General features: G+C 41.8%; 1 protein-coding gene across 2 annotated transcripts in view; it reads left to right on the plus strand.

Moving 5' to 3' along the window:
• The window catches only part of LOC138738437 (target of Nesh-SH3-like), a 207,561-nt gene that overhangs the window by 47,238 nt on the left and 139,208 nt on the right, over positions 1-21,115 (plus strand). For both annotated transcript variants that reach the window (XM_069888645.1, XM_069888648.1), the window contains exons 5-6: positions 3,040-3,227; positions 4,414-4,514. In XM_069888645.1, coding sequence (XP_069744746.1) covers positions 3,040-3,227; positions 4,414-4,514 — 289 coding nt within the window. The remainder of the gene's footprint in view (positions 1-3,039; positions 3,228-4,413; positions 4,515-21,115) is intronic.

Consider the following 21,115-nt stretch of genomic DNA (forward strand, 5'->3'; position numbering starts at 1 on the left):
TTAGCGCACATGAGATGGGAGACCAGCTAGCATTTGAGATGCTTGCTTTTGATGGTTGGGGCACTGAATGCAGGTCTTGTGATGCCACATTGAGATTGAACAAGATGTTGATGAGGCCATATTTGGAATATTGTGTGCAGTTTTGGTTCTGATGCCTATAGGGACAATATTATAAAATTGGAAAGGGTAGAGAAGAGGCATTAAAAAGTTGTTCCCAGGATTAAGGAGGTTGAATTATCATGAGACACTGGAAAAACTGTTTTCCTGAGAGCAGAGGAGGTCGAGATGGGAACTTGCTGAAGTCCATGAGGGGCATAGATTATATAAATAGTGATTTCCTAGATTTGGAGAATCTGCAGGAGGGGCAGAGTGATACTCTCAGGATCACTGGTGTGGCAGTGGTCCAACAAGAAGGTCAGAGGGGTTTGGCTGGGTGGTGTTTGGCAAGAAAAGGAATGCATTGTGTCTCGGGTTTAATAAATAAAGTCGATTTTATGGTGTGCTGGAAAAATGAGTGAGTGTATTTTTTATTTGTTTGTAAGCTGTTGTATATCAGTGCTGTTAAGATGAGAGGGCAAAACTATTAGGTGAGAGGATTTAGAAGAGACACAAGTGGATGTTTCTTCACTCAGTGGGTGGTGGGCATGTGGGTTTGCACATATCTTTTGCCTCTTCTGTACAAATAAAAATGTAATATAAGAAATAAGTTTTGTGAACATAATAAAATGCTGAAAATCATTATTAGTCAGTAGGGCATTGTTCTTAAGATAGTTCTCTTGTATTTGGTGCTGGATTAGTGATAATATTAGTATTGATCTTAACCATGTAACCACACAAACAATTACGGCATGGAAACAGTCCACCTCGGCCCTTCTAGTCCGCGCTGAACCAAGTCCTCTCCTCTAGTCCCACCTACCTGCACCCTGCCCATAACCCTCCATTCCCCTCCCATCCATATACCTATCCAATTTTTTCCTTAAATGACAAAATGGACCCTGCCGCCACTATGTCTCCCAGAAGCCCAATCCACACAGCCATCACTCTGGGTGAAGAAGATCCCCCTCGTGTTACTTCTAAACTTTTGCCCCTTAACTCTCAACTCGGACCTCTTGTTTCAGTTTCTCCTACCCTCAAGGGAAAAAGCCTATCCACATCAACTCTCTCTATCTCCCTCATAATCTTAAATACTTCTTGTAACAGTTGACACCAGGGTTTCATGATTACATCATTAACAGGCCCTTCCTGCCCATGACGTCCATATACCCCAATTAACCTGCACTCCCGTACTTTTGAAGGGTCGGAGGAAACTGGAGAAACCCAAACAGACACAGGGAGAATGGACAAAATTCTTACAGACAGCGCCAGCTTCAAACTCATGTTGCTAGTGCTATAATAATGTTGTGCTGACCGCTACATTAATGGTGCTGCCCACAGTTTTTCAATCGGGTAAATCTGAGGGTGGTTGAGTATCTAAATGTGAGAGCAGCAAAACAAGGCGCTGAAGTGATAAATCAATAGTAACTGGAAAAATGACACCAGAATCAAGGAGGGTAACATTGATACTTGTCACGTTAAATAAGGTGAAGCATTGTCTTCAGAAAATGTGAATGATTATTTTTAACTTAGCAGCCCTGGTTGAAGCCATCAAATTGCCTCTTTCATACAGTCAAGACCTGAGACAACGCTAATCTTGTTACCTTGTCCAGAGGAAGGAGCTGTTGGAATACCTCGGGTGACTAGGAAACATATCAATAAGATTGAAAGAGTACAGAGAAGATTTATCAGGATGTTGCCCAGATTTGAGGTACTGAGTTATAGGAAAAGATTAAACAGATGAGGACTTTATTCCCTGGAGCGTAGAAGAATAAATGGAGATTTGATAGAGGTATTTAAAATTGTGAGGGGTCTAGACAGATTAAATGTAGATAGGCCTTTTCCACTGAGGTTAGGTGAGATACAAACCAGGGGTTAAGGGCGAAAGGGGAAAGGTTTAGAGGGAACATTAGGAGGAACTTCTCCTGGTGGAACGAGCTGCCAGCTAAAGTGGTGAATGCGGGCTCAATTTTAACTTTTAAGAAGAATTTGGACAGGTACGTGGATTGTAGTGGGATGGAGGGATATGGTCGTGGTGACGGGCCGAATAACCTGTTTCTGTGCTGTATTGTTCTAACGAATAGCTGTAGTTACATTTTGTAGATGGGTGAAACTGCAGATATTCTGCACTGATAGTGGGGTATCAATCAAGTACTGCTCTCCTGCTTTTAATGAATGGGGCAATATTGAGGCCTGTTTATTCGATTATTAGGCTTCATGACAGATGACATCAAGCAATAGCCTTATTTAAACGATGAGGGTGTGTGGATGGCTGCAATAACATTTTTTAAATAAATGCTATGATGAAGGTGTACACGTACTAATAGACAATAGGTGCTGGAGTCAGCCAATTGTCCCTTCGAGCCAGCACCACCATTTATCGGATCATGGCTGATCTTTCCCTTTCAATAACCAATCTCAGCCTTATCCCCATAACCCTTACTCTCCTGCCCACAAGAGCCTTATCCAACTCTCTCTTAAACCTATCCAACGAATCCGCCCCCACTACCCTCTGTGGCAATGCATTCCACAGACCCACAAGTCTCTGGGTAAAAAACAATTCCCCTCATTTCTGTGTTAAATGGACTTCCCTGTATTCTTAAACTATGCCCTCTAGTCCTAGTCTCACCCATTATTGGGAACATGTGCTCTGATTTCACTCTGTCAAGCCCTTTGATAATCCTAAATACCTTAATCATGTCTCCCCTCTTCCTTCCAAACTCCATTGCATATAATCCAAGTCTTTTTAACCTATCCGCGTATGACAATCCTGCCATCCCGGGAACTAACCTTGTAAACCTTACAAGGTTAGCTTATACTTAAGCTACTTAAGCTGCGTGGAATCTATAAATTCTACATCTGTTAGACCTTATTGAATGGACTGATATTAGGATCAGTCTGAATTCATTACATCACTTTGTAATAATTTTTAACATTTCTGTTTAGGCAATATACTATCCGGTACAGAGAAAAAGAACGAGACAAGAAGTGGAAGTATCACTTATGCCCGTCAAGTGAAACGATGATACATGATTTAAAACCAAACACTGTGTATGAGTTTGGGATACGTGTTACTAAAGCAAAAAAGGATGGTGTTTGGAGCAAGCCCACCACCTACACCACTACCACGACTCGTGAGTAGCCTTTGGTATTATACTGACAATATTGATGTTGTAATATGAAGCATTTCATCATGAAATATGCATATCAAACTGCCACAGTGTTTAAAGCATTGCTTGTAAATGTATAAATAATGATGTTTCAAACATTTTTCTGCATAGCAAAGATCAACGATGCTCTCAGTAAATCACCAAGTTCTGCAGACGCCACGGTTGAAGTAAAAACACATGATGCCAGAGAACATCAGCAGGTCAAACTGTGTCCTTTATGTAGCAAAGGTAAAGATACAGAACTGACGTTTCAGGTTTGAACCCTTCATCAAAGTATGAAAAAATACCGGCAAGAGTCGGGGGGGGAGGGGCAGTGAAGGCAAGAAATGATAGGTGGAGAAAGGAGGGAGGGGACAGCAGCAGTGAGGGGGAGGGGGTTTGATAGGGCTGTGTCCCCCTGTCCCCTCCCTCCTTTCTCCACCTATCATCTCCTGTCTTTGCCGCCCCCCGAACTCTTTTGTTCAGATGCTTGCCGGCACTTTCTCATACCTTGATGAAGGGCTCAAGCCCGAAACGTCGGTTCTGTATCTTTACCTTTGCTACATAAAGGACACAATTTGACCTGCTGATGTTCTCTGGAATCGCATGTTTTTACATCAATGATGACCTGATGTTTGAAATTGGTAGTGATACATTTGAGTTCATGAGATCTTTGGACAGTCATTAGGGTTTTGTTGTTCGTCACAAAACTCGGCTGCATTTGGCAATATCCAGAACCTGGTATTTTAAGTGGTAAGATTCAACGGGATAATAAATATGCTGTCCCTCTAGATTATGTTAGGTGTGCACACATGTCCAGTTACAAAAGTAAAATAATATTTAAAATAATTAATGTTGATTCCAGAAGTGGATAAATTCTAAAATTGACAAAATTATATGAAACTGTATTTAGAGCGGATAAGTGAACATCTAGAATGGTGTCATGGATAGTTACACTTAATAAGACAAATGGAACTGAGAGGATTACTTCACAGAGATCTAATAGGGTAGAATGGTGCCCTTCTGCGCCATAAATATTCTGCGACAATGGGTAGCTTTACTTAGATTATTTTGTATAAATTTCTTTTGGCTTAATTTAACAGGCAGATTATTGTAAGTGCCGAATGCATTTGGCATTCGATGTTTCATGAATGATTATTGTTTTGTTCAGCTCAACCAAGAAGCAGCAAAAATGATCAAAATAGACTGAAATTAAATAAAGTTGAAGTGAACTTTAACAGTGAAAATCCCAAGCATCCAAGGAAACCTGAGGTACGTTGCTTTGCCTCTTTCCATCACCAACCACCAAATTATATTTAATTTTGTTTGAAACTGTTTACAACTCCACAATTGTTTCATTGTAAAATATCATCACATCTCTTTGAATTTGCAAATGAACCACAGTTGAATTTCAGAAGCGAGAGAATGCGAGAGGGGGGCTGCTTTAAGGAGGTGAGTAAAGTGCCGAGCGGTCTTTTTCAGCGAACTGGAGTTGGAACGAGAGAGTGCGAGAGCCGGCTGCTTTAAATCAGTGAGTGGTATAAGTGGAATGGCCATTGTGGGAACAGACATTGTGTGTTTGGCGAGAAGATAAGACTCTGGTGAGAGTTTATTATTAATTACGCTTCGACCTTGTATGGGTGCCAAGATCGAGTAATTGAAATGGCAACAGGGTTGGTAGAGTGTTCATCATGTGAGATGTGGGAATTCTGGGAGACTTTCCAGCTCCCTGATGGCTACATCTGCATGAAGTGCATCGCGATACAGCTCCTTATGGACCATGTTAGGGAACTGGGACTGCAGCTCGCTGACTTTCAGTTCATATGAGGGAATATGTTTATAAACAGGAGCTACAGGGAGGTAGGCACATCAGAGCTGCAGGAGGCAGGAAGCTGGGTGACTGTCAGGAGAGGGAAAGGAAAGGCAAGCAAGCAGATAGTGCAGGGAACCCCTGTGGTCGTTCCCCTCAATAATAAGTATACCGCTTTGGATACTTTTGGGGGGGGGATAACACATCAGGGTAAAACTGCAGTGACCAGGTTTCTGGCACTGAGCCTGGCCCTGTGGCTCAGAAGGGAAGTGGGAGGGGGGGGGAGGAAGGAGAGTGGTAGTGATGGGGATTCAATAGCTAGAGACAGACAGGAGATTATATGGACATGAAAGAGACACCCGGGTGGTTTGTTGCCTCCCAGATGTAAGGGATGTCTTTGATGGGATCCATGACATCCTGAAAAGGGAGGGTGAGGAGCCAGAAGTCATGGGACATAATGGTATCCTTGACCTAGATGGGAAAAGAAATGAGGTTCTGAAGAGAGAATACAAGGAGTTAGGTAGTGGCAGACAAAACGTATTCTGCCTGGAGGTCGGTGACAAGTGAAGTTCTGCTCATTGTAATTTTGAGAAAGGGAAAGAAAAATGTTGAGAACCACTGGATTAAACTCATCGGAAATACAATTGGATTTCTCGAGGTAAGAGAACAATTTATTTTATTCCAACTCAACCAAGCCACTGTCAACCTTACTTGGGATCTCTCTATATTTTAAAGGTAAAACATGAAAGAATATCTGTTTTGAATTACGTAAAATTACATGGCAATTAAATTGTTCCAGATGGCATTTTAAACAGTGGGAAATCATTCAAATTTTATTTCTCAATGTGAAAGCCAGATTTTTTTTTGACACACTTTTTTGAATCTTCCCTTTTACTTTGCGTTTGATTACTTTGGCTACTTTTGCCATTGTTTTTCTTCTGTATCTTCCACATTATATTGTTCGGGTATGAAAGAGTTATGATTTGCAAAGTATATTTTGTGTGACAAAAAGAAAATGTCAGTAATAGTATCTTTTGCATCAGGTCATGAATGAGGTCCTGCGCATTATTCAGTGAGAAACTTCTCAAAATAATAATTGAGCTTTTGTTTCCAGGAAACCTCTGTGAATGATTTTGTGAGGTTATGACTTCATTTAGTGTTTCTTATTTTTATTAATGAGCTATAACATTTTAAATGTCCTTTCCACTTGCACGAGTTCCTCTTCTAGTTCACTTAAGCTGTGTAGAGTTTTGTCTGCAGTCAATTAAGTGGCGTTTACTTCAGCATCAATTCAAGTGCATTAATTAATTTCCTTAAAGAGCAGGAAACATGCAGTTATCCTGCTTTCACATCTTTAGTACTGTCAGAATGCAGGTGAGAAGGGTTATTTTCTAAGGCTATGGCGATAACCTCTGTTGTAGTGGTCAGTGATGATACTAGGATATCTGGAATGCCTACAGCAGGAATAAATGTTATTTGACAAGGTGGTTTGCTCTTTTTCCTGACAATGATGGAAATGATGAGAAAAGCAGGAAGTTGGCAAAACCGTTTGTTGGCATTGACCGTTTAAGTTTCATGCTGGTCACAGTTTATTCATTATGACTGGGGTCGTGGTAATTCTGCCTGCAGGAGAAAGGAATCTCGGGGTGGTATGTGTGTACTCTGACAAGAAATCTGTTGTGAAGGAAGGGTAACAATGCGTTTGGTAATAGAAACATAATCCATGTAACATCAACTACAGAGAGCAAAAACAAACACTGGAGAAACTCAGCTGATCAAGAGGCATCGATGGTCGGGGCGGGGAGAGGTGTTGGAGAGCAATCTTTGATGTTTGGAGTTGAGATTTGACGCAGGGTCATGACTCAAAAGGCTGACAGTTTCGTTCGCCCTCACTGATGTGGCTAGACTCACTGAATTCCTCCAGCAGTTTGCTTTTGTTTGTTCTGAATACTGTTGAGTTAATTTTGCAGCTACCCACATCCATGTGAGTTAATGCTCATATGAGATTGGTAGATGGAAGGGAGAGTTTAAGGAATAAGATGGCACTTAATTAGTCTCTGCCATGCTCTTACTGACGGCATTTATTTAGTCTTTCCGGTTCAGATTCTGGTCAACAAGATCTTAACGCGGCAACATTGATGATTAAGGGGAGATGCTTGGTCTTCCTTTTGTTGAGGCCAATCACGACTGGTACTGTAACAGTGGAATAGTACTCTTTTTTTAAAGAGCTCTTCTACGAGAAGTTGTAAGTGGGAACAAAATCGGTTGATTTTTCAGCGTTCTCATGATGGAGGAAAGAGTGGCTCACAAATGAAGCAGCTCAAAATGATTGAGCTGAGAAGAGCTTTACAGATGAACTTCTCTCGTGCACCATCCGACCAGCGGACAGTCCTGCGTTATTTTCAGGCTTTCCAAGTCTCCTTATCGAAACTCTGAGAGATTCTTGTCTTGCCTTTCCACTAGCATTCTCATCTGTATTGAGATTCTAACAAGACAGAGCTTAAACGGGATGTTGTAAATGGTGAATAGATGTCCCTGAACAACTGTACATTGCATTACTAATGACTTGGAGAAACTGAAAAGTGCACTAATTGATCAGGGAATACAACATTTTAAATCATGATCCTAACTGCTGTGAATAATTCTACTGGTTCACGGATTTTTAGCAGTATCACGGGCATATTTTCAGGGCTTATTGGTTTTCAATGTCCAACACACTTACCACAGTTTTAATAAAACATGTCAGGCAACAAACTTGGGCTTTTCTCTTTGAGTCATTGGAGGATGAGAGATGATTTAATAGAGGAGTACAAGATTATGAGAGCTACAGTTTGCAGAGGGATCTGGAAAAATGGGCTGAAAAATGGCAGATGGAATTTAATGCAGACGTGTTTGGGTTGTTGCATTTTGGAAGGACGAACCAAGAAAGGACATGCATGGTAAATGGTAGGGCACTGAGGAGTGTGGTAGAACAGAGGGATCTGAGAATACAGATGCATAATTCCATGAAAGTCATGTCACAGGTAGATAGGGCTATAAAGAGAGCTTTTGGCATATTGGCCTTCATAAATCAAAATATAGTCAGGTGTCGCCTAATGTCTATTCGGGCAATGTCCAACCACATATAGGTCTGCGGTCCCAGAAGATTATAATGGAGTTCAGAAATCCTGATCGGAGAACAGGACATAGTTCTGGATGTACGCAACAACTTCCCACACGCAACATGTGTATCTCAAGTCTTTTATATTGTAAAGGCTTAAACGTACGTAGGTACTGTACATATGCTCCCAAACGCAGCAAGACCAATGCTAGTGATGGCAGCAGCAAGAGGCAAAGGAGAAGTATCGATTTGGAAGTGAAACAAAAGTTTACAAAGATGGAAAATCAATGAATGCTATTGCTCGTGATGTAGGCATTTCACACTCGACAATCACGACGATTCTCAAAAACAAAGATAAAAATTCTCAAAGATGTTAAAGGATCAGCTCCACTGAAAGCTACAAGGCTAATGAAAATGTGAGAGGGACCTATATCAGATATGGAGAAATTGCTAATAACATGGATTGAGGACCAAACACAAAAGCGAGTCCCTCACAGCACGTTGACGATCACTGCTGAGGCACGAAGCTTGTTCCAGATGCTTAAAGAAAAAACAGGACCAGACTACGATATCAAGTTTAGCCCTGGGAGGTTCAGGCTCTTCAAACAGCGTTTTTCATTGCATCATGTGGAGGTGAGTCTGTGCGTGTTGATCTGAAGGCAGCAGAAGAAATTATAGGATGGAGGTTATTTGCCCCAGCAAATTTTTAATATGGACAAAACCTCCTTATTCTGAAAGCGAATGCCTGAAGGGACCTTCATTCATAAGGAGGCCAAGTCAATGCCAAACTCTAAAGCTTTTAAAGACAGAGTGCCACTATTGTTAAGAGGTGATGTTGCTGGCTACAAGATGAAGCCATTTCTTAATTTGCATCGTGAAAACCCCAGGGCTTTTAAGAACATTAACAAACTCGCCTTTACCGGTTAATTACAGGAGCAATAAAAAGTCCTGGATGGCACAAATGCTATTTCAGGATGTCCTTCTCGAATGCTCTGCCAGTGAAGTGGAGAAGTCCTGTTTGGAAGAAGGCAGACCTTTCAAGATTTTGCTAATTGTAGACACCCCCCCTCTCATTGGAGACCTCCAACCCAACTTCAAAGTGGGTGCTCCTCCCATCAAACACCACCTCTTTAATCCAGCCAATGGACCAGGGGATTCAAGGCCTACCTCCCGAGGAGGACCTTTGCTCAGGCTGTTGCTGTAACTGATGACACTGACGGAGTTCTGGAAGGAGGACAACATCTTCCACCGCATAAAGAACCTTGCTTTGGCCTGGGATGATGTGACCAAAGAGTAGACGAATGGCATATGGGAAAAAAATCCCTGAAGTGGGATGTGCATGACTTGAATGGATTTCAAAAGGATGAAGAGATTTCAAGGAGTTGTCGACATGGTAAACAATAACCTGAACCTAGACAGATAATGAGGACATTGAAGAACTTCCACCTGCATTGAATTCACCCATCGTTATTGAATGAAGATCTACTGGGACCAATGCCTGAAGAGGGCGCACAAAATCAGTGATCCGGTGCGGACTCGAAAGGCCAACATGTTTCCGCTCCGTAAATTGTTATATGGTTATGGGCCTCTTCCTCTACTAATTCAGGTGGTTCCTGAGGAACTAACAAATGAAGAATTGCTGGAACTAGAGCAAGAATAGCTGAAGAAGGAAGGGAAAAGGAAACTGCAGGAGGAGAAGACCAGATGCAGAAGAGACTCACTGTTAAGGGGTTAGCCAAATTTTTGCAGACCTTAACAGCTTGCTGAAGAGATGGACCCAAACACTGAACGTTTTTCACTGACAGAGAGGAGTGCTCATGCAGAGTTTGCCGCATATAAAGAAATTTATGAAGAAAAGAGAAAGCAAACTTGGCAAACAATACTGGACATATTCTGAAGAAGCCAACACGGCCTCAGGTCCTTCAGGCATTACAGAGTGACAGTCAATCAATGGAGGTTATTTGACCTGAAACTCTTCCAGTGGAACATTATAAGGGAGTTGAAAAGCTATATGAATGATCCTGATCCCCTTTGTTAAACTGTGTGTGATGTAGGCTAATAAAGTGCTTACATAAACGTTTAAAATGTGAAAAAATAAACATTATAATTTAGCATACGTTCAGTATCTTTGTGAAGTATTTACAATAATATGGTGTTCGCACAATGTTCACATCACATTACTCCCAATTTCACAAAATGAATCATGGACATTAAACAGCGCGTACCTGTGTAGGAGTTGGGATGTTATGGTAAAGTTGTATCAGACATTGGTGAAGCCAAATTTGGAGTTTTGTGTCCAGTTTTGTTCACCATAGGGCAAAGGTTAGACAGGTTAGGATTTTATTCCCTGGAGCATAGAAGAATGGGGGGAGATTTGATAGAGGTATACAAAATTATGAGGGGCATAGATAGAGTAAATGGCAAGTAGGCTTTTTCCACTGAGATGAGGTGAGATACAAACCAGATGACATGGGTTAAAGGTAAAGGGGAAAAGTTGAGGGGGAACATTTTTAGGTAGAACCTCTTCACACAGAGAGTGGATGAGCTGCCAGCAGAAGTGGTGAATGTGGGCTCAATTTTCACATTTAAGAAATATTTGAACAGGGACATGGATGAGAGGGGTATGGAGTGGGGGGGGCCTATGGTCTGGGTGCAGGTCAGTGGGACAAGACCAGGCTAGAAAGGCAGAAGGGTCTGTTTCTGTGCTGTAATGTTCTATGATTCTACTGTTCATGAAATAAGTTTATAATAGGCTGAACTTCTATGAACTAAAAATAGAATTAATGTTTCAAATCAAAAGCCCTTCACCAGAACTTAAAAACAAGAGAAGTTAATTTCATGTGGCAAAGAGAGTAAGGAAGGGTTAGGTAAGTCAAAGGGGGGTCAGGGCTAGGGTTTACTTATAAATGAAATTGCCTGTGACTGTAAAATTAGGACCACCTTTATCCTAATGGTTTATATGAGCTTGGTTCCCAAAAGACGTTACCATGTCATCATTGTCAAATGATATGGAAATCAATTTTACAGGTCAGCATAAACTAAAATCAATGATCAAAAACCTTTTTCTTCTGTCTTCACCAGTCTGTACTTACTTTCCCTGTTGAAAATAAATGAGGAAAATCACAAGCTGGCAAATGAACATGGAAATCCCTGGCACGTACATGTGTTTAATGCTTATTTTGAGAAAAAAAATTATACCTGCCAGAATGAAAACAAAATCCGTCTTAGAATAGCGGGAGGAGCTGGTCAGATGTTAAACTTGGTACGAAAGTCGAGACTTGTGGAAGAATGCTGAATGAATGCAAATTCCAGTTGGCAGAACAGATCTCAACAGATGTCAATGGAACTATAGATTGGCCAGGAAGATATAAAGGAAGCTTTGAAAACAACTGAACGAAAAGAAAAACTTATTATGGGCAAAGAGGAATTAACTGTTGAGACTGGTATTTACGTAGAAGGTCAGGATAAAAGTGAATAAAAGACCACTTGAGCATCTGAATTCTGGACACCAATCCATAATTGGTTAACGTTTTACATGCAAAATTATAATTGTATTTATCAGAAGCTGATTTGTCGATCTCAGCTGTGAATATACAGTTTTAGCCCCATAACCTCTGCATTGTAAGGCGTCTGCTTAATACATCTTGAAGACATCAGATATCCTTGTTGGCTTGAAAGAAGACTGGTATGAATAACTCGTTGTCATAGAGTTCCAAGCAGCAATATTTTATGGATTTGGAGTTGAATATTGAAAGATTGAAAGAAGTCTTTGTACTTGTGGGGCATTTATGGAATTGTAACAAAAATGAATAGTAATGTAACCAAAAACAGCTAGGTAAATATTTACTGACAAAATAATGATAAGATTAATAGCAAATGGTGGTGTGGAGTTTCAGAAAACCAACAGATGCATAGAATTGATTTCACATTTTTTGCAAACTACAATTCTTCTGATTATAATTCACTTCCTTGTTAGTCTTTTACCTGGAACACCAACTGAATATGCCTTATATTTCTTTGTTAATATTTATTACATTTTTATATAATTCTTTTGAGAAAAAGAGATGAGAATGAGCTGTCTGCTGAAGTAGTGGACGTGGCTCAGTTTTAACATTAAAGAAGACTTTGGACAGGTACATGAATGGGAGAGGTATGGAGGCCAATGGACTGGCTGCAGGTGGTTAGGTATGTGGGTGATAGTGAGATGGAGCCACTTCGAATGAAAATCTAGGTAATGTCGGAAGGGGGTTGGAATAGAAAAGGTGAGTGTGATGCGCATTGAAAGAACCAAAGACTCGTTGATCCAAACCGAGGCTTTTATTAACTAGAAGACTGGAGCGTATCACAAGTAGGTCGACCAGTCCAGAATGACCTGGTCTGGCTAGGAGCAATCCTTTAGGACCTGCCAGTAGGTGTGGCTACACTCTCAGCCAATCACAGTCATCCTACACGACCATCTGTACATAGACACATTGGTGAGAGAATCTGTACTATCACAGTGGGCAAAAGGAGAAGGAACCCAGGTGGACTGTTATGGGTGGGAACAGTGCAGGTGTGGGTTACCTGAAACTTGTTGGAGACCACCCAAGCTGAATTTGAGGTGTGGTTCACCTTGTCTGCATTGGGCTTACCTGTGGCAGCGGAAAGGACTAAAGTCATACAGGTTGGTATGGAAATGGGGAAGGGAGCTCAAATGATATGCAACTGGAAGCACAAGTTAGCCGTTGTGGACAGAACACCAGATGCACCGCAAAATAGTTGTCTATTCGACGTTTGGACTCACAGATGTAGATGAGGCAACATTGAACTCGATAGATGAGTGTGGAAGAGTACACATAAAGTGGCCTCACCTGGAAGGTTGTTTAGATCTATGGAGCAGGGTGTGGAGGGGGAGGGGGGGATAGAGGAGTGATATAGGAACAGATGTGGCATCTCCTGCAGAGGCGGGGATGGGGAAGGATGAGTTGAGAGGAACAAACAGACCAGGTAGTCATGGACAGAAACTGGAAACATTGGGTGGGGAGGGGGAGGGGAAAATGTGACCTCGTGCAGTTGGTGTAAATGGCAAAGGTTGGTTGTGGAGGCTGGTTGGGTAAAGTGAACTCGGTTGTGTCTGGGCAAGAGCAGATGCGCGAATTGATAAGAGTGCAAAGCCTCGTTTTGAGAACAAATGCAGTTGATATGGAGGAACTGAGATGGTGTCCTTGCAGGATACAAGACGGGAGAAGAGGCAGTCAAGGTCGCTATTTAAAACAGATATTGTTTGTCTCCTGAAAAGGAAGAGAAGTGGCTGAAGTCGTCCAAGAGAATTTGATTTCAGGTTGTAAATTGGTAGCAAAGGCAATTAAATTGATGAGTTCCTCACCAGTGCAAGAGGCTGCACCAAGGCAGCCATTGTAGTGGGGAAGGATGAATTAACTCTTTATTGTCCTGGGTATCAAAATACAAGGAAAAACTTTGTTTTGCATGCTGTCAAGGCAAGTTAATCTATATGTAGTCTCAAACAAAAGTACATGGGATAAATTGCCAATATAAGTGTAGAGTACAGTCACATCAGACAAAAGTATAGGGCACACATTTCAAGTTTATTACCATATATCGCAAGATGCAATGATACAGGGTATTTTGTGAGCAGGAAACGTGTGGTACATAGAAGTAAGGCACAGTACAAAATGCAGAGTAACAGAGAGAGATAGTATGGGGAAAAGGCAACATAGCCACGAGCCTGCTAGTTGCAGGAAATAAACTATCTTTGAATCTGCTGGTATGTGATTTCATACTTGGGAGGGTGGGAGTGAAGAGAGTTCGACCCTAACAGTCAGTGCTGCCCAATTTACACCCCATGAGCCTACACTCCCGATATGTTTTTGGTGGGAGGAAACTGGAGTGCCCCCTCCCAGAGAAAACCCATGTAGCTATGGGGAGAATGTACAAACTCCTTACGGACAGCACAGAATTTGAACCTGGTTCCGGTCCCGATCGCTGGCGCTGTAAAGGGGTTGCGCTGACTGCTATGCCCGCCGTGCTGCCCTGAGATAATACCAACTATATATAGAGGGGGAGGGCCATTTATGTGATGGCTGACCCATGTTCATAACCCTCTGCAGTTTCTTATGGTCTTGGGATTCCCGATTCATGTATCCCGATAGGGTGCTTTAAATGGTACACCTGCTGTTACGTGGGTGACGTGCCAAAGTTCCACAGACTCTTGAGGCACTGGGTGTATCTTCTTGACCATTCCATTGACGTGGATGGACCAGAATAAGTCATTGGAGATGTTTTTCCCCAGGTACTTACTGTCTCTACCTCAACACCGCTGATACAAACTGATGAATGAGCTCTGTCCCTACTGCAGATCTATAACCGGCTCCTTGCTCTTTCTGACATTGAGAGTGAGATAGTTGTTATGGTACCAGACCACGTTCCTCTATTTCTCCTGTTTTCCACCTCATCATTGCCAGAGACATCATCTGAGAATGGAGTTGTGCTTGACTGATATACGGGCAGTATAATAGGCTGAGTACAAACCCTTGCAGGGCCCTAGATTTGACTATGATCATGGAGGATGTTCAGCCACTAATTCTCACTGTGGCCTGTGGGATAGAAAGTCAGAGAGGGCTGCTGAGACTCTGGCTAGCGTCAAAGAGAATATACAGTTAAACAATTGAGGTGCTGCAGTGCAAACAGACAAGCTCAAACTCTGAAGGCTGTACGACAGGCTTTAATTAGCTCAAAACCTGCACACGAGGTTCAGTAGCCCTTCTGGCTCCATGCACTCTACTGCCAACACAAGGGCCAGCGTGAGCCTTTAAATGGGGCTGGTGATTGCCAGGGAGCCAGCCTCCTAGGTTACCTCCCTGCAGGCAGAGTGGGTCAGCCCCTGCAGTAGGCAGGCTGGAATGCAGACGGGCACAGGCTGTCACAGACAGTCCAGTCGGTGTATCAACACATCAGTCGTCATAATCTTTTGTGGGTGAGATCCCGGTAACGCCAGGAAAGAAACTGTCCTTGAATCCGGAGGTGCATGTTTTCAAGGTTAAATGTCACCTCAAAGGGAGTGTGACGGGTGAGAAGTGTCCTTTAATAGCCTGATATATTTACCATGTTGATATGATTAATATTTGCTTAAAATATTAAACAAATTGATGATTAAATAAATCTAATCTGCAAATTTCTGCCCCATCTCATTCATCAATGGAGCTTGGTACCAGCTATAAATTATTCAGATGTTTCTTCAATTGCCTTTCATTTGTCTTAATAAATGGGGATGTTTTGCTGATGTTTGTACAAAGTTCACTTCTATTCACCAACTATGCAGCCCATATCTGTTGCTGCCCCATCAATAACTCCAAAAGGCTGAAGATGAACAAACTGACTGGCTTTTACGAGCTTTGGAACAAAGGCCCATCCATGCCTCTTGACTGCTCTGCATGGGGCAGGGAGCTGTGGAACATTCTGGAGGAGGAGGGAGGAGCCACAGGCACAGTCGGCCAATGTGTGGGTACATATACATTCAGCGATTTACCACATTCACCCCTGGTTTTTTTTTAAGAGACTGGTGGGGTGAAGTGGTGATGATACGGGTACAAATGAATCAGGTGGTCTGGTTTTTCGCTGTGACCGTTGTAATTCGGACTGTGGTTGGAGCGCAGCAGGAGGGTCTTGGGCAGTCTGGGGTGCCTCTGTGCAAACATTGGAATGCTCTACCCAGGGAAGCAGGTGAGGCTACTTCATTAAACATATTTAAGATTTAGTTAGATATTTTTATATAAAAAGGAATTAAGGGATATGGGGATAAAGGCAGGTGGGTGGAGTTGAGTCAGTGATCAGATCAGCCATGATCTTATTGAATGGCGGAGCAGGCTTGACGGGCCGGATGGGCGACTCCTGCTCCTGTTTCTTATGTTTATGTAATGGCCATCATAATTTTGTATTCCTTTGTCGAATCTCCCCTCAGCGAATAAAGTCATGCCTAACCTTTCCCAGTAACTCCATTCCTCATTAGGTGCGTGAAAATATTCTTTCCTCATTTCACTTATTTCTTTTCTCAGTGACCTTCATTTTATGATCCCAATGTTCTTCACCACTCCACGAGGAGGAAGAGTTTCCTTCTATTCAAACTGTAGATTGGGCAACTGCTTTGCTGAACCCCAGTGCTCTGTATGTAGATCCAGGGTAGAAATCTGATTTGCCCATTATTCCTCTAACAATTCCCACATAGGCATTCAGTCTCATTCATTGCCAGGAGAGGTTAAACCTTGAAACAACAATGCATCACATTCCTCTTCGTCAGCCTTGAACACAGCAGCACGAGTGTTGATTTTTCCAAATTTAGGTAACACCCACTGTATCCAGTTCCACCTATCTCTTCATCTGTCCCACCTTCTGTCCAATACCCTATCACCTCTTAGCCCCTCTGCAACACCCCACCCAGCCCAATATATTTGATATCATCCCTTTCAAGATTCAATTTATTGTCAATGTAATAAAACAGTGCCCTATTATATGAAATTCCCTTTGCTTCCCGGAGTCTACAGCCCCTCGTGCCTGCTGTTGATTAATTGGGCGGCGCCATCTTTGGCGCAGACACCGAGGCCGTACGGAGCTGATGGCAGTCTTCTCTCATCTCTCTGAAGAGTCTTAACCTGAAGTATTGACTATCCTTGGGTCCTGTCTGACCTGCTGAGTTGTTCAGCTTCTCCTTGTTTTTCGATCTGAGCATCTGTGATCTTTGTGCATTTCTTCCTTCTATTTGCCCTCACTAGAGACTTGGGAATTTTAAATACTTCCAGCTGATCCATCACATCCAGCTCTGCCTCACCAAGGACAATGTCAGCTTCTCCACTTTCTCCATTTAACTAAAATCCCTCTTCCCTGGAATTCCTTTGAGTAAATCTCTTCTGCATCATCTCTGAAGCATGGCATTCAGCACGAGACCTGTCATTTTGGGGCGTGCTTAAACCTAGTCTTCCATCAGGACATCCTGGCTCTCGTCTTCTGTGCCTCTATCCATAAAGTCCGGGAGCCCATTTTAATCACCTTCCTGATCTCTCTTGCAACTCTCAATCAGATTTAAACGTAATGTTCATTTTTGTTGCCCTACTTAATTCTAGGACTGTTTTATGAGCTTAGAGCTGGGTTTGGAACCTGAGATAGTTCAAATGAGTTTAGTTTGGATTAGATTTCAAACATCTGAATGTTAGCCAAACTCAGCCGATATTAGACTCTTTATTCTGCTGGCAATTGTAGAAGACACACCACGGTGCCAATGCAATATAACAGTTCTCCATTTGATTTGTTCAATTCATGTGATCTTATTCTTCTGAATTCTACTGTCTATTATTGTAAGGCTTATTATCAGTTGAAGTGCTTTTTTTAAAAAATAAGATATGTACTTGACAACAAAATTTCTGGAAATGGGCCAAATTTCGGGAAGTACTCCGCTGGATCGGTAACCTCTGTAGAGAGGAAGGCAAAGCTGAAATGTTCATTCTGTTTTTCTCCCCAGATCTACTAAGTATTTCAGGTATTTTTTTTCTATTTTTATATCAATGACGAGTTGGTTGTTTATAAATCTGATTTCATAATGATTCCTTTGTAGCGAGTTGTGAGTGAGCGCAGCAAAGAAACTGAGACAACAGGCTGTGAGCTCCGGTATCACAACTGCTTTAAGCCCGATCTCAGTCCGCCTCCCCCCCCCCACCACTTCCATGCGTCCCGATGAAGAAATTATGGGGAAAAGGCAGGAAGGTGGAGATGAGCCCATCATCAGATCAGCCATGATCTCATTGAATGGCAGAACAGACTCGACGGGCCAGATGGCCAACTCCTGCTCCTAGCTCTCACGTTTGTACGAGTCGCGGAGCTGAACCCCACCTTAAGTAGGGATCTACCTGTAGTATTGCTGCCTTACAGGTCCAATCACAAGGTTCGACCCTGACCTCGAGTGCTATCTGCGTGGAGTCTGCACATTCTTGTGAAAATAAATTGGGGATTAGTGTAAATAGGTTGAAAGGCACGATCAGTAACCCCAAAGGCTAGGCAGAAGAATGTTGCTGGCCTGGATGCAGGTAAAGGAATGGCAGGAAGGGAGAGGTAGCTCGACCTTTATGGCCCAGGACCACGGGGGAGGAGTCATCAGTGGCCGGGCCAGCTCCATATATACAGTAGTCATCAATAGCTATATATATAATGGAGGTAACATATCACCACATGGGTGTTTGGTGATTGTTGTGTAGCGATCATGAGGTTATTGTTCCATACATTGTGCAACATGCATATGCACTGAAATTCTTGCTGCATCCTGAACAGATGCTTGGTTTAAAAATAAATACAAAAACTAATTAATTTACTAATTAAATTAAAAAGAAAATAAAAATACATAATAAATATTCACATGGACTGGGTAAAAGATGAAGCAGTTTTGAATGGCAACAAAAGCAAAACTACCTCAACTTAAGAGAAAGTAAGAACTTTCAACAAAAATATGGCAGAGAAACAAATGAAAATTATATTCAGCTTTGAACTAATTATTAGAGGAAATGAATTAACACACGTATTATGGATTAAATGAAAAAGAAATAAGAATTTCTAGGTTATTTAGTGACCCAATAATTTAATATTGATGGAGCAACGGCTTTTACCTCAATATTGTATCATTAAAACAGTGTAACATCCTGAGGCCGATCAGAGAATGAAATTGACAGCCAGCCAGCAGTTCTTCAGTAATGCTGCCAATCTGCTCCAAGATGTGCTATAAATGCTGTTGGATGCGTAAATTAGATTAGATTAGATTCAACTTTGTTCTCATTGCGCCAGGAAAATACAAAGCCAATGAAATACAATTAGCGTCCAACCAGAAGTTTAAAAGATAGTGCTACGTACAAGTAACTACTTGCAAATAAAAACAAGCGCATTCAGCAAGAAAACAATTACAGATGTAATTTGCATGGCTGAATCGAACAAGCGCACAGAGAACAAGCGGGTATTTTCCAAAGTCCCGTCAGACACCAAACCTTGCGGTACACACACGCCTCCATCTTTTTGTAGGGGAATCTGGGGGCATCAGTGGATTAGTTTGGGAATGGGGCCCTGCAGATTTTATTTTCAAATTTTATTTTATGGGCACATGTGAAAAGTGCATTCATAGCCAAATTACCACAGATCAAAATCAATACCTGCTGTTTTATCATTTTTTTTCTCCCCACCCCCTTTCACCCACTCCCTCCCTCATACAAAACCCCCCCAAGAAACCAAGAAAAAAGAAGGAAGAAAATAAAAGATTAATTCCAAAACAATACTGGACATTACCTTACAGACTCCTGCAGATCTTGAAGTGTACACTTGCATAAATTAAGGAATCTGTATAAAATTTGATGCATGTATCCCCAGCTACATACTTTCTGACATCATTCAGTCCTGTTGTCAGACCTGGCTCAGTGATAGTACCCTGAGGCTTGAGTGTGTAATCTGGCCTGATGTTTCAGTACAACTTGGAGTGGGATTTTCATTTTCAGAGGTGCTAACTTTCAGTTGAGAATCAAAAACGAGGCCAATTTAGGCAGACAGAAATTCACTTTTTTACGAAAGGAAAGGTCAATGGAGTTGCCTCCATATGCCGGCCAACATTTAAGTGAATCAGAATTATTACAACAGATATTATTTTCCAGTTGTTTCCGCTGGGCAAGAGGCCTTATAATCTCCTCCACACGTCTTACAATGCAGAGGAGGCAGCTGAAGAGCTCCCTGTGCCAGAGATTTCCCGACATGAAATTGACATGAATTTATTTACATTTGGACATTTTCTTCTCTCAGGTAGCAAGGATCCGCACGACTAAGCGTTCACGTTTGGTGCATTCCAAATACTTTTGTTGTCCTGTGCTGACATTTAATTAGTTTGGACACTTTTCCATTTTCCTTCAACTTGATAAACTGTGTTAGCTTCTCGTGTGGAAGATAAATTAATAGTTTTATGGATTAGTAGCACAGTAGCTTCGCTACGTTAAATCATGTTTATCCCACTGGTAAATAGCACCAATGACAATTGGTCATTCGGTCTTGACTTCATCGGCAACAAATGTGATAGAGTCAGAGCTGCGGTGTAGTTGAGTGTGGTAACGTGTCTCAAAATTCCCTTTTGGGAAGTTCTGGAATTGAAGGAACATCTGCCCGCAGTATTGAAAGTAGGTTAGATGCTGAGTTAAGTGAAGCAAACCTAAAGTAACACGTGGAAGTAAATAGGTTTGCAGTGGCCACGTTAAGACTGGGACCTCCTGATAGATTTGGATAACTTACGCTGGCCATGGGTTTATGCCCTGCCAATACGTTTAACCAGTACTGTTAACTGATGCATAAAAATGTACACACTGTGATACTGCCGCAAAACAGAGAACTTCATTACATGTTCATGACAATGACTTCTGATTCTGAAAAAAGATAGCAGTTATAGTTAGAGCCGTGGTCTACATCAATGAAGGCTGCGATAGATGCACACAATCTACCAACAACGTTGGAACTCTATGAAATTATACTCACTCATGCACGACAGGAAGAAATTGATGCCAAGCTGAATAATAAATCTTCAACCTTTTTCCAGTGATAATCTGTGTTAATGCTGAACAATTTGTTTTACAAATTAGATTCGTAGTTAAGTATCCCATTTAACTGAAATCAAGCTGCAAATTGAGTTAATCACACTGGTTCACATACACATTGAATAACAGGTCAGGTTACACATTGTCAACTCACCATCTGCCACGATTTGATTAACCAGCAGCTGTGAAATTGTTTCATAAAGCAGCGATTGCTGCTGTACATTTGCTCTGGATGGAGCTACCAACATTTTCTTTTGCTATCCATGGATGGTATCAGACCTGCTGAGTTCCTCCAGCTATTTTTTATTATTATTTAGACATACAGCACAGTAGCAGGCTGTTTCAGCCCACGAATCCGTGCCGCCCAATT

The sequence above is a fragment of the Narcine bancroftii genome, chromosome 7 (assembly GCF_036971445.1).
Source record: "Narcine bancroftii isolate sNarBan1 chromosome 7, sNarBan1.hap1, whole genome shotgun sequence".
Lineage (NCBI taxonomy): Eukaryota > Metazoa > Chordata > Chondrichthyes > Torpediniformes > Narcinidae > Narcine > Narcine bancroftii.